Consider the following 14,920-nt stretch of genomic DNA (forward strand, 5'->3'; position numbering starts at 1 on the left):
TTTCCACTTTTTCTAGTATTATTGTTTTTTCCAGTGAGTTGTGCCTTCTCATGCTATACCTGTAATCAAAAGGGGGAAACCCTCAATGGATACTGAAGAAATGCTTCACATTGTCAAGGATAGAGAAGGAGAAAAGAAATAGATGACAAAAATAGAGACAAAATTCTGAATGCAACTGTTAGCCATCTTGTTCATAGGGTCAAAGAAAACCACAGGATTACAAAAAATGCAACGAAGTAGAAGGGGACAACAAAAAAGGATAAAACAAGAAACCTATTCTGCAGGATCTGAAAGTTCTGAATTCAAAGTTCTGAATTATCAACAGGGGAACACATTACATAATCAAGAGAAAATGAAAGATGGAAGCAATACACTGAACAACTATACAAAGAAGGCAAAAGGATGACAATTTTTTTCCAAAAAAAAAGAACCTTTTCATGAGGAACCTAAAATTTTAGAAAGTCAAATGGAAGCTGTTCTCAAAGCATTTGGAAGAAAGAAATATTCATGATCAATAATGGAATAATTATATTTATGTTTTTTAACTTTGTATTTTAATGTAATTTTATACTGTTTTAATGTGATTATTTTAATTTTTTCAAAAAAATATTGTTAAGTTTTTAACCAATTTTATATGTGAGATGCCTTGAGTCCCATGCTGGGAGAAAGGTGGTATATAAATAAAATAAAATAAAATAAAATAAAATAAAATAAAATGACCAGACACAAAAAGTTGGGTTAAATAGGAGACACGTTGTTTGACATATATTCTATTTAAGTTAGTTGGACCTGAAAGGATGTAGAGGGGGAGCAACCTGATGTGGGTCCAGTTGATGCCAGAAGTCTATGCTAGAATATCACCTCAGTTTTCTTTTGTGTGAAACTTCTGAGCCCAGAAAGAAATCCAGTAGCTAGGTTGCTCCCTGGCTGGCAATGACTTTGAAGCTAAACCCAGAGTACTCTCCCCAAGTACCAGGATCTTATAAGTGAAAGCAAAATCCACAGGTTGGCCTCAGCGGTGGACTCCTTCCCCACCCACTCTGAATCCTAGGACCTATAGGGGCTATTCCAGAGCTCTACCCTTCACTGAAAAATGTGTCAAATGTGACTAAAATAAACTGAAGTCTTAATTTTTCTTCCCACTACCTGCCATGGACAAGGGACAAGTGTCTGCTTAGTCCCATTCCCCCAGTAAGCTAGCCAGTAAGGAGTTCACCCCCTTTTGCTAGTCTCCCAGGAAGATCAAATTGCCTTCTGACAAATGAACGCCATAGGTACTGTTGAGCTCTGACTGATGAAAACAAATATTAAGAAGTACAAGACGGTGGCCCAACTCTTTGTGTAAATCATTCCAGAACCCTCTTTTGAGCTGCATCCAGACTTCAGGGATCCCCATCACCACACCAAAGGTGGCATGAAAAAATAGTCAGCCAAACCAGCATAACCCCAGACCACCTGACCAGAATGCTATAATCATGCAGCCACCTGCAAAATGAGGGCCTTGCCCTTGAGCAAGTCCTAATCAATTCCACCAAACTGAATGACTACACATGAGGAGGAGGCCCAGTGTGCTCTTCAAAGAAAAGAGGCAACAAATCATTCCAATCTTCTTCCAAGCCACTTTACAGTGACCAATGGCTCAATTTCAGTTGACCCTAAAGTGGCAACTTTAGCCTGGTCTACCGCCCAGTGAACCAAACTATGGCTGCAGATCAGAAAGAGGTGAAAGGACGAAAGACTCCCTCAAAGAAGAACCCATTTATGAGAAACCTACAATTTTAAAAAGTGAAGTGGAAGCTACTCTCAAAGCTTTTAGAAGAAAGAAATAATGATGAACAAGTAGCATATCAATATTATTTATTATTATTGACCTTTATTTATAAAGCGCAGTAAATTTACACAGCGCTGTACATACAATCTTTTTAATTGGACGGTTCCCTGCCCTCAGGCTTACAATCTAGAAAGACACGACACAGAGGGAGTGGTGGTGGGGAAGGGGCATCTCTAGTAGGATAATACATATAAAATACAGAGCAGTACAGCTTTTTTGAATGCCAGGAAATTATTGCAGATAGATTCTTTCTAGCAGAAAGTTGCCAATAAATGTTGAAACCAAAACAAAGGCCCACAGACTGGAAATCCTCGAAAAAGAAAGGAAAGAGGAAGACCTCAGTATAGCTGGTTTCACTGGAAGTAATGGTCTTTAGCTTGCAAGACCACTACAGAACCATTAATAACAGGATTATTTGTGATTCACTTCTACATAAGGTTGCAATAAATCAAAGCCAACTGGATATCACATAACAACATTAGATTGAAATACTGGTGACATATACCTTCACGCCGCATTCCTGTTTGCTTTAGAAAGCAATGTATAAAGGTATTTGTATGATTTGAAGTTGTTTTTGTGTATGCATGTGTTTCCTGCTCTTATGTTTCTTTATTTTTATGCATATCTACAGGGCTACAACATAATTTGAAATATTGTGTAGCTGCAAAAATAGTATGGTGCAGCATACTCTTCCGTTACGCAGGGGATTTGTTCTGGACCCACCCCCACCCCCCACCCCCAATAAGGGAAAAAACGCATAGGCTCAAGCCCCATTACTTCTAATAGAGTTTGAGCATACATGTTTTTCCACTTATGCGGGGCGCGCCCCATTACTTCTTCCTGGCGTGCTGAGGCTTCTTCCGGCACAGGTTTCCAGCATATGCTGGAAGCCGCATAAACCGTGCTCGCGTATAACATGGGTGCACTGTATTTAACAAAGAGTTAATCCATGTGTTGGATCAATTTGCAAAGGAACTAGCATTTGGACCTATTCCCAATGTATATGACAACAGGAACATAGAATTGAATGTAAATGGAGGAAAACTTTGATCAAATCAAATAAATCAGATTAGAGCCCATATGAAGGCCTATTTGGTAGTATTTAAAAGTAATTTAAAACTTATTTATCTGCCCCAACTGTATCTGTACAGTCTTGTACAATAGAAATGTTTCAAATTTTAAATTGATTGCTGTCTTCTAATCCTAGGTCAAATCACTGGAGGTATTTGATTGTTTGGATTTTTCAAAGATAAGATTATCAGTGGCTACTAATTATAATGCATATGTGATAATCATAATATATATCACCTGAAGTATCAAAGACAATTTGTTTTCCTTGTCTCCTAATTCAATTTGAGCAACATTTATGTTTATTGTTGACAAAACTTTAATAAAATTAAAATATTTATAACACAAACCATTTAGAAGGTATAGACTGGTGGGAGAAAGAAGATATACTGCTGTTTTCTGTAATAAACATTGTTTTCTCCCACATTGTGTTTTAACATATATATTTTTTCTTTAACAGGTTCTGGTCAATGCTGACATTTTTGGCTCATATTATGATCTACCTTATAATGGGAATTGTGATTGCTCAAAAAACATTTCCATATATCAATCCTCGTGCCTTTTTTTATATTATAACAGTCTACCTTTCACTGAATCTTGTACGGTAAGAATTGTTTTTCTTGTTTTATTCTTATTTTGGTTAAAAGTACCCATCCACCCCCATTCACACAGCTTACCAAATTAAAATATTTTCAGGCTGAAAACTTACACAAATGCATACTCAGTAGAAGTAAGCTCCATAGAATTTACCAAATTTACATTTGAGCAGACATGTATAGTTTGCAATTACTTTTTTTTAATTAATGGAAAAATAACAAGCAGTGTAAAAATGAGATATTGCTATTTACTGTGAACAGTCATTCTGCGGAGGTGCCCCCAGTGACAGATGGAATTAGGACTAATCCTAAACGATGCAATTGTTTTTTTAAAGAACAAGGCAGCTAATTTAGTATCCAGACTGAAAAACCACCAGTATACAGAACCTCCCATCTCATCAAGATTCAGATTCAGCTTTTTGGCCCTCATCAAAGCCCATTATACAATCCAGATATTAGTCCAGCACCTGCATGGCCCAATTGATTCTGACAGTAAGAAGTAGGTGATAGTGTCATCAGCATTCTGATGACACTGACATTTTGGGGTAAATATTGTGGTGGCCAAGTTGCTGATGACACAAATGTTTAGAAAAAAAGTATTGCAGAACTCCAAAAATATTTCACTAGACTGAGGGGCTGAGGGTGAAAATAATCTGGGATGAATCCGGGTTGAATGTTTGTTCACATGCATTCTTAATATACCCGATTAAGTTTGAGGAGGGGTGCTGCTGAAAAAAACACTTATCTTGGGATAATTGGTACTGGTTTTTCCCCTGAATTTTTTCAAGATTTGCATTGTTGGCAGTGCGAATAATAATGCAAATAGACCTGGGATTGAACCCTGCATGCCTGTCTGTGTCTTTCTGCCCCAATGAGGGGAGAAGAGGATTCTCCCTCTTTTGTTTCCCCCCTCCGCTCCCCCCCCCCCCCACTGTCTCTTAGTATCCATTGGCACCAGGGAAGTAAAGATAGAAGATGACAACAACAAAAAAGATAGAACAAGAGACTTCTTCCACAAGATCTGGGAAATCAAAGGGAAATTTAAATGAAGATTGGATTGCTAGATAACCAGCAGGGGAACACACTTACCTCATCAAGATAACGGAAACACACTGATGAACGATATAAAAGAGCTGGAAGGAGCACAGATTCATTCAAGGAAGAACTATGTGAAGATTAACCTACAATTTTGAAAAATGAAGTGGAAGCTGCACTCATAATACTTGAATGATATAAATCTTCAGGAACAGATGGCATACCAACAAAAAAATTTTCAGGCTTTAGAAACAGAATCTGTTCAAAGACTAAAATCTGCTAAAAACTATGGAATACAAAACAGTAGCTCACAAACTGGAAACATTCCATATACATTCCATTCCTCAAGAAAGAGGACACCAGGGATTGCAGTAACCATCTATTCAAAGACTAAAATCTGCCAACAACTATGGAATACAAAACAGTAGCTGACAAACTGGAAACATTCCATATACATTCCATTCCTCAAGAAAGAGGACACCAGGGATTGCAGTAACCATCATGGTCAGGAATACTAAAAGGGAAGGGAGTTCAAGACGGATGGGAGTTTCTCAAAAGGGAGATACTGAAGGCACAATTTAAAACAGTTCCAGTGAGGAAGAAAAATGGGAGGTGTCTCAAGAAACCAGGATGGAAGACAAAGGAACTTTCAACTGAGCTAAGTTTTAAACAGAACATGTATAAGAAATGGAAAATGGGTAAATCACCAAAGAAGAATTCAAACAAATATCAAGCATGCGTAAAGCTAAAGCATCGAATGAACTCAGGCTTGCTAGAGAAGTTAAGAACAATAAAAAGGGCTTTTTTGGATATGTCTGTAGCAAAAGGAAGAAGAAGGAAACGGTAGGGCCACTGTGTGGAGAAGATCGCAAAATGCTAACAGGGGACAGAGAAAAGGCAGAATTACTCAACACCTTCTTTGCCTCAGTCTTCTCAGAAAAGGCAAAGGGTGCTCAACCTGAAGATAATGGAGCAGAAGACAGAATAGGGGAATTTCAACACAGAATAAGTAAAGCAATAGTACAGGAATACCTTGTTAAGCTAAATGAATATAAATCTCCAGGGACCAGATGAACTACACCCAAGAGTATTAAAAGTACTGGCAAATGTAATATCGGAGCCATTGGCAATAATCTTTGAGAACTCTTGGAGAACAGGAGAAGTGCCAGCAGACTGAAAGGGGTCAAACGTTGTCACCATCTTCAAAAAGGAGAAAAAAAAAGAATCCCAACAATTATTGTCCAGTTAGTCTGACATCTATATCAGGAAAGATACTAGAGCAGATCATTAAACAGAGAGTGTGTGAGCATCTAGAAGGCAATGCCATAATCACAAAAAGTCAACGTGGGTTTCAGAAAAACAAATCTTGCCAGACAAATGTTATCTCTTTCTTTGATAAAATTGCCAGCTTGGTAGATGAAGGGAATGCTGTGGGTATAGTATACAGTACATGTAAAAGAGAACTAGGAGTCCTAGACCATAAATAGAACAGTGTGATGCAGCTGCTAAAAAAGTCAATGCAATGCTGGATGGATATCTACTTTGATTGTTTATTTGTGCATGATTCTATGAAAGAGCAAAGCCAAGGTTATAGTTGAACATTAAGAAAGCAAAAATAATGGTGACAGGTTACTTTCATAAGTTTAAAATTAACTGTGAAGACACTGAAATAGTCAAAAGTATCCTATAGGTTAGCTCAGTCATTAATAAAATGGAGACTGCAGTCAAAAGATTGGAAAATTAGGACATGGAAGGACAGCTATTAAGGAACAAGACAAGAGCCTGAAGTGTAACAATACATAATTGGATATGAAAGTCAGTGTTGCCCATGCCATCACATTTTTGATTTCTATGTATGCTTGTGAAAGCTAGACAATGAAGGGTTTTTTTTAGTTTTTGCTGATATCATGGACTGCCAAAAAGACAAATAAATGGGTCCTGTATCAAATCAAGTTTGAATTCTCCCTAGAAGCCAAGATGCCTAAGCAGAGATTGTCATACTGTGGATGTATCATGAGAAAACATGACTCAGTAGAAAAGATAATGATACTTGGCAAAGTAGGAAGAAGGAAAAGATGAAAACTGCATTACAGGTGGATAGATTCAATCAAGGAAGCAACAGCTACTGCTAACATGGTGACTTGGAGGTCTCTTGTTCATAGGGTCTCCAGTTGAAGTTGGAAGTTAACAACAGACTCTGCTAAAAAGGGGTGAAGCAGGCCAAAAGGAGTAGTCAGAAGCCGATCTGTCCCCAATCACCCTGGCACCACAGCAACTAGATGGCCCGCTCCCAAATGAGCCACCAGCAGGAGTGGCTTTTTGCTACTCCTTTTGTCAGTGGCTTTGGGCCCCTTTAGGGAGCCTTGGAGCAACTTCTGGCCCTGTTGGGGTCATGGGTCATTTAAATGTCATGCCTCTCAAGTGGCCTGGCAGTTCAAGCTTGGGGACATGGGCTGTGGCTCATGCAGGAGTAAACTTTCTTTCTAGCAATCTCTCTTACCCAAAATGTTTGGGACCAGAAGTGGTTTGGATTTCAGATTTATTTGGATTTTGAAATATCTCTTTTCATAAACATACATAATGAGATATCTTGGAAATGGGTCCCAAGTCTAAACACAACATTCATTTATGTTTCATATTACATCTTATACACATAGCCTGAAGGTAATTTTATATAATACTTTAAATAATTTTGTGTATGAAATAAAGGCGCTTAACAGAGCACCCAAAAAGGGCGCTCTGCCAGCGCCTGTGTTTCCTGCACCAGGGAACCGCAGCGGACAAACCGCACAATTCCCTGGCGCAGCAAAAACAACCCGCAAAAAGTGGGTTCTTTTTCCGGCACAGTTATGATGCCACAAGGCACCAATGGCACACTTGCGGCATCATTACTGCACCGCAACGTGCAGACGCTAAGCGTCCGTGACGTCAAAATAGCGGCGCCCATGTATATAGGGTGCCGCCATTTTGACGTACCTAGTGTGTCCTAGGGGTGAGGCCTGATTGGACGCTGTGTCCTCGGCCAACCCCTAGGACATACTGGGGGCGTGGCAAAGGCCCATGTAGAACAGGCCATAGTTTGTATACATTGAATTGTCAGACAGCAAAGGTGTCACTGTCTCAGCCACCCATGAAGAAGTTTTAGTTTTTGGACTATTTTAGATTTTGGAATTCTGGATAAGTAGACTTAACTTGTACTGGTCTCATAGAAACATAGAGTTGGAAGAGACCGCAAGGGCCATCCAATCCAACCCCTTGCCATCCAGAAAATCGCAATCAAAGCATCCCTGACAGATGGCCATCCAGCCTCTGTTTAAAGACCTTTAAGGAAGAAGACTCCACTACACTTTGAGGGAGTTTGTTCCACTGTCGAACAGCCCTTACTATTAGGAAGTTCCTCCTAATGTTTAGGTGGAATCTCTTTTCCTTTAGCTTGCATCCATTGCTCCAGGTCCTAGTCTCTGGAGCAGTAGAAAACAAGCTAGCTCCCTCCTCAGCGTGACATCCCTTCAAGTATTTAAACAGGGCCATCATATCCCCTCTTAACCTCTCATAGGCTCAAAGCACATAGGCTAAATAAAGCGCCTTCCAGCTACTTTGGCAGCATGGTGTTCAAACAGTGCACACCCTGAAACCACCTGGAAGTCTCTCCGAGGCTGCTGAAGGTAACCCGAAACAGCCCAAAAAGGAGCAGCGGCTGGCTTTGGGACTGCAGTCACCGGTCACTGCTGTCCCAGAAGAATCTGGCTGCTCCTTTTGCCCTGTCTGCTTCACCCCATAGATATTAGGTTGAAAGACACTTCATGTACACTTCAATTACCTTTGTTTGGTTCTGCCTTATATAAACCTGGAGATCCATTTTCTAGTGGCCCATGGAGGGTGTATATCAGACCTGTTAACCAAGGCAATCTAGCATATATTTACCCTGGGAGTGTTTGGAAAGAATTTGTTCAGGTGCATGATTCAACCACTTCAACCTCTCAGGTTAAAGGAATGTGATTAATCCTTTTCTGTAGACCATCGTATTGGTTCCTTGGGATATTGCTCAGGTAGTTAAACTACATTCTTCTATATTAATTGCCTAAATATGTCTAGATTTGAATAAATGGGTGTCAGTAAAATTATTTATAAAAAAGTTAATATAGGCGGGGTACAAACCGCTCAGAAGAGGTGCCTCCTTGGCGCCTCTCTCTGTTGCACAGCTGCGCCACAGCATACAAATTGTGTGGCACAGCTGCACAGCAGAAACGGAGCTCAAAAAAGCAGCTCCTTTTTGCTGCACCACAAAGCGCCAAAGACGGTGCATATATGTCACAGCAGCGCAGCTCCATATGGAAGCTGCGCAGCTGCGACGTAACGGTTACGCATGCCATGTGTAACCCAGGTGCTGCATAATGGCGGCACGTGCACGATGTGCTAGGGTTGCGGGGTGTGTGCACGTGCTGCCCCGAGGTGACCCTAGTACGTCGTGGATGTGCTGCAAAGGGCCCATCTGGAGAGGGCCATACTTAATATGCATCTTTTATAATACTGTATTTTCTGGCGTATAAGGCGACTTTTAAAGTCTGCCTTATGCGCCGGAATTAAACCCCATAGACAGGCGAATGGCATAGCCACCTCCCTGTCTCTGGGGTCCTTGCTGGGTCCTCTCCCAGCCAGCAGGCACTCGCGCCGGCTGGAGGGGGCCTCTCTAGAGGCCTAAGAGAGGCTCCTCGGCGGCTTGGCTCTCGCTGCCATTTTTTTCCAAAAGGCGGCGGGAAGCAGCTCCAGAGCAGCCTGGACCGAGGAAAAGGGCCGGCCCCTTACTTCTCCGTGCCGTCGCCGAGGAAAAGGGCCAGCCGGGGTGAGGAAAAGGGCCAGACCCTTACTCCTCCACGCCGTTGCCGCCGGGGATCCTCCAATCCTGCAGCGGCTTCAGAAGCCGCTGGAGGAGTGGAGGATCCCAGGTGGCGGCAGCAGCGGCTTCCGCGGAGAACTTCTGAAGCTGCTGGAGGATCGGAGGATCCCCGGCGGCGGCGTGGAGGAGTAAGGGGCCGGCCCATTCCTCAGCAGCGGCGTGGATTAGTAAGGGGCCGGCCCTTTTCCTCAGTAGCAGCGTGGAGGAGTAAGGGGCCGGCCCTTTTCCTTGGCCCGGCCGGCTCTGGAGCCTCTTCCCCGCTGCTTTTTTTTAAAAAAAAATGGCAGCGAGAGCCTAGCCGCCAAGGAGTCTCTCTTAGGCCTCTAGAGAGGCCCCCTCCAGCCGGCGCGAGACGCCCTCAGCGGCGTCCAGGGATGCTGCCGGCGGGCGACGTGGGGGGTAGTCTTATACCCCCCGTTGCCTTATACGCCGGAAAATACGGTAGATACATTTTCTTTGAAGTATCTCACTATCAGGTACATTTTCAGAAAATTAATTTTATATTTAGCAACTTTAAATAGGGATGGGAGTTCATTACCCTATTGTCCATCTGGAAAAGATGCATCTATCATTTTCAGAAAGTGAATTTAATTTTCCACATTTCAGTTTGTATCATAAGTCATATCTCCTAACCTGTACAAAAAACCAGGAAATATGGCCCATTTCAGATCTCTGTACGTGGGCAATCCTGGAATCAACTTACTTGGAACTTCTGTTTTTGGATGGACTGCCTTAGATTTTTTTTGATTTATTGAAAAAAGAGATAGTGTATCCTGCAATTTCTGCTGCCAGGGTGTTTGGTAGACAATTTCAAGTCAATTAGTTTGATCTGTATGGGCATGCTATGCTAAATCTATGGGATCATACAGCTGTGAAGATCATGACACTTGTTTTAGGGAAGAAATGTGATCACTGTGAGATTATAGATCAGTTGATAATGTCTAGACCAAGTATCAGCGCTATTTATCAGTTGCCAATCTATTTATCAGTTATCTGCAGATGAACTATGGCAAGATTAACAGTTGCCAGAGACGTAGCCAGGATTTTAGGAAGGGGGGGGGGGGGTCCAGACTAAGTGCCACCATTATAATGGGGCTTGGGTGCAGCGGCGCAGCAGCACACACCATTCATTTTTCTAATGGAAGGGGGGGGGGGTCCAGACCCCAAGATCCCCCCCCCCCTTGGCTACGTCCCTGCAGTTGCAATACCTTTAGATATTAGCAAATCATAAACCATCCTGGACATAAAATGCTGTTTGAAGACACTAAAATTCTGGACCATGCCAATAACTATAAGGTCAGAATGCACAGGGAAGCCATTGAAATCCATAAACACCTGGACATTTTCAACAGGAAAGAGGAAACTTTTAAAGTAAACAAAGGCCCAATACAAAGGGCCCCAAAAGGGTGGGCTGGTGATGGCCTGTTTGCCTGCGGAGGGATGCCACAGCAGCCAAACTGCCTGGCGTCCCTCCACCCCAAAAAGAACCTGGAAAAACTGGGTTCTTTTTAGGATGGCACACACTCATCTATATGCTGCGCATCACTTACGTCATCACGGCGGCGCCCATGTGGACGGGACACTGCCATGATGCCGCTGGTGTGACGTGCTAGGGCTCGGGAGCGTGTGGTTACTGAGTGTTCCTGAACCCTAGTATCGGTGGCGGCACACCGCTTCGGGACCCTCTGTCCCGGGCCCTAGTTTGGCTACCAGTCCTGAAAAACACCAAAATCAAGACCCAGCAAATGCAAATAAAACCCACCCAGGATGAGGGGGATTCCCAGCAGACAATGGATCATTAAGTAAATGGACACCCTGTAGGCCTTGCCATCCAACAACAGAACAATGCACAGATCAACATTTAAATTGCTTCCTCTCAACCAACAGTATATATACTCCATTCTCGTCCATGCCAGCAGTTTCTGAAGATGCCAACCACAGCTGCTGGTGAAACATCAGGAATAAACTCTTCTAGAACACAACCTCTTAGCCCAAAAAACCCACAAAAACTATTTATTACCATTACTTTGGCCATGAGGTAGAATGAAAGTCCCTCAACATTATCTTCTGAGACTGCGTAGAAGGACTGGAGTCAACACTATCACAATAGCCCAGCAAAGCTAAATGCTATGGGCAGCAATACTGTAAGCTGCTGAGAGGTCTAGGAAAACCCATCCCCATCTGTTTTGTGTCACCACCAGGAATGGATGACGTGTCATCACTCTCTGAGTTTGCTGTTAGTATATAGCATGTATGAATAGTAACACAGATAACTTGTTTAATTCATTTTTTAAAAGGTGTTTAGACAGTCAAACCATTGAGTCTGTGGGAATTTGGTAAGTTATTACTGAAGTACCTTGATTCAGTGGGACTGCTCTACTCTAGTTGGGAGTTCACTCTTTGAAGGCAAAACAACCAATGATCAAATGTAATGTAACTTCTACAATTTGTATTTATTTTAATGCTTTACCACAGAATATTGTGGAAAGCATAAGTATGTTCCAGATTTAACCTGCAGTTCTTTCTAGTGAAAGCTATGTGGAGCCTTCCTAAAAAGATTTCCTTTAAGTCTGCTCTTTAACAACTTAGGAACTGTTTCACTGCTTCTACAGTCACATAGCTTTTCTCTCATTGGAAGTGACTGACATAAGTCCCCATGATTTTGAACTGGACTACAGCAACTGTGAGACCATACCAGTCATTCGTAAACACTGTAAAATAAAACATATCCTCCCCCCGGCCCCAAAATAAGATCAGAGTGATCTTGGACATTAGATTGTACTGTGATTTGCAAAATATTTGTAAGAGGGTATATATTTGGCTAGAACATTTTATTAGAGTTAACAATGGGATGGTTTCTCCTTGAAATACAAGCAAATAGACTTCAATAGCTTGTAGCAAGCCATATGTTTAAGTGTTTTTCTAGGTAGTCTTGACTATTTAAGGCATGCTGCTACATACTACGAAGGAAGAGATGTTTTTGTTTTAATTATAAGTGCCATCTTTTGCTTTTCACAAGGTATATTTATCATTTGGATCTCCTGTTTATCAAATATTTGTTTTGTTAACTTTTTCTTATTTTAATACATACAGTATTTTCAGTGTGTATTTACTAATCCATTTTCTTTTATTTACTCAGAGCTTTAGTTATTTTGACTTTGAGCCCTTTTTTGAGTCGTCTTGGCTATGGATTTAATTGGCGTTGGGGTGCTGTTGTCATCTGGAGTGGAATGAGGGGTACTTTCACTTTGAACATGGCTCTGGAAATTGGCCAAGCACGAAGTGCAACTTCAACTGAGCTTCAGATTAAGACCATGGTAAAGACAAATTAGTATTTTGAAAATCATTGTCATTGTTTCTGATTAATCTGCTATAATTGTTCTGCTATAAGTGTAGTATAGTGGTTTGAGTGTTGGACTTTGACTCTGTAGACCAGGATTTGATTCCTAGCTCGGCCATGAAATCCACTCGGTGAGCGTGGCAAGTCACACACTCTCATCTCTAAGGGAAGGCAATGGCAAACCTCTAAATAAATCTTGCCAAGAAAACCCTATGATAGGTTAGCCTTAGGGTCGCCATGAGTCAGAAAGGACTTGAAGGCATGCATCGCTTACACACAATATTGGATACTGGTTTAACAGTAAACAACTGCCAATGAACTGTTAGTGTTTGTAGTTTTTGTGGGTTTTTCGGGCTATGTGGCCATATTCTAGAAGAGTTTATTCCTGGAATAAACTCTTCTAGAACATGGCCACATAGCTCAAAAAACCCACAAAAACTACGGATGCCGGCCATGAAAGCCTTCGACTTCACACTGTTAGTGTTTGAACTGAAACAGTCATTGTTTATCCAGTAAGAGGTTTGAAAAATAGTAATAAACCAGATTTTTCAAAAAAACGAATAAACCATTTTAAACCAGCCAACCCAGATTTGTGATATACTGCAAAAACCCATTCCCTAAAATGTACATTTTCTTGTCCTGTGACTCTACTGTGAGGGATAAGGGTGTGTTTAATGGCATGTAAACGTTAGATACTCTGCATAGTATTGAGCTGTGCTCAAAGTCTGGATAGGAGTTGAGTTGCAGTTTATACTTCATAGGCAAATATATAGTCTTATAAGCGTTATGTTTGGTCTGATCCATTTTCGTCTCTACTCCACTGCCTTAGCCATGCTTACTGTTTTAATTCTGCCTTCAAGACTCTTTCTAAATTGAAAATTATGTATGAAGTTCATGGTAATATGCAATGGAACTCATGAAAGCTTCTTTTGTAACATAGAATCATAGAATCGCCTTGGGTCCATGCAGTTCTTTTAGCCTGATTTTTCCAGAAGGCGTTTTCAGTTCCAGTCTCCAACCTCCTCTGGCAAGAGACAGAGTGCATCCTCAAGGTCTAAATCTAAACGAATTTAAGTGTCCAAGAGCAAATGACCTACATCCAAGGGTATTAAAAGAACTGGCGAATGTAATCTCAGAGCCATTGTCAATAATTTTGAGAACTCCTGGAGAACAAGAGAAATCCCAACAGACTGGAGGAGGGCAAACATTGTCCTCATCTTCAAAAAGTGTGTGGGGGGGATCCCAACAATTATTGTTCAGTTAGTCTGACATTAATACCAGGAAAGATTCTAGAGCAGATAATTAAAGAGAGTCTGTGAACATTTAGAAAGCAATGCCATAATCACAAAAAGTCAAAATGGGTTTCTGAGAAACAGGTCATGCCAGACTAATCTGATCTCCTTTTTTGGTAAAATTACCAGCTCAGTAGACAAAGCGAATGCTGTAGATATAGCATATCTCGATTTCAGCAAGATCATTGGCAAGGTCCCCCATGATATTCTTGCTGGTAAAATGTGTGCTAGACAATGTGACTGTTAGGTGGATTTGTAATTGGTTGAACCGGCCAAATCCAAAGGGTGCTCAACAATGGCTCCTATCCATCATGGAGAGGAGTGATTGCAGGATGCCACGGGGTTATGTCCTAGGCCCAGTGCTATTCAACATCTTTATCAATGAATTGGATGAAAGAATAGAGGTCATGCTTATCAAATTTGGAGACGACACCAAATTCGGAGGAATAGCTCCCAGAGGACAGGATCAAAATTCAAAATGACCTTAATAGATTAGAAAGCTGGGCCAAAGCTAACAAAATGAATTTCAACATGGAGAAATATGAGGTAATGCACTTAGGGCGGAAAAATGAAAAGCATAGATATAGGATAGGAGACACCTGGCTTAACGAGGCTACATGTGAAAGGGATCTAGGAGTCCTAATAGACCACAAGTTTGACATGAATCAACAGTGTGATGTGGCAGCTAAAAAAGCCAATGTGATTTTAGGCTGCATCAATAGAAGTATAGTGTCTAGATCAAGGGAAGTAATAGTGCCATTCTGTTCTGCTTTGGTCAGGCCTCGCCTGGAATACTGTATCCAGTTCTGGGTACCACAATTCATAAAGAATATTGACAAGTTGGAGCGTGTCCAGAAGAGG

The 14,920-nt window shown here is 41.4% G+C and overlaps 1 protein-coding gene across 4 annotated transcripts in view; it reads left to right on the forward strand.

Moving 5' to 3' along the window:
• LOC149314311 (solute carrier family 9 member C1-like) overlaps window positions 1–14,920 on the forward strand; it is a 157,128-nt gene that overhangs the window by 32,090 nt on the left and 110,118 nt on the right. For all 4 annotated transcript variants that reach the window (XM_089520831.1, XM_089520830.1, XM_089520833.1 and 1 more), the window contains 2 exons: window positions 3,360–3,503; window positions 12,567–12,744. In XM_089520831.1, coding sequence (XP_089376957.1) covers window positions 3,360–3,503; window positions 12,567–12,744 — 322 coding nt within the window. The remainder of the gene's footprint in view (window positions 1–3,359; window positions 3,504–12,566; window positions 12,745–14,920) is intronic.

This window comes from Sceloporus occidentalis, unplaced genomic scaffold (assembly GCF_023333645.1).
Source record: "Sceloporus occidentalis isolate IW3139 unplaced genomic scaffold, rSceOcc1.0.p SCAF_4, whole genome shotgun sequence".
NCBI lineage: Eukaryota > Metazoa > Chordata > Lepidosauria > Squamata > Phrynosomatidae > Sceloporus > Sceloporus occidentalis.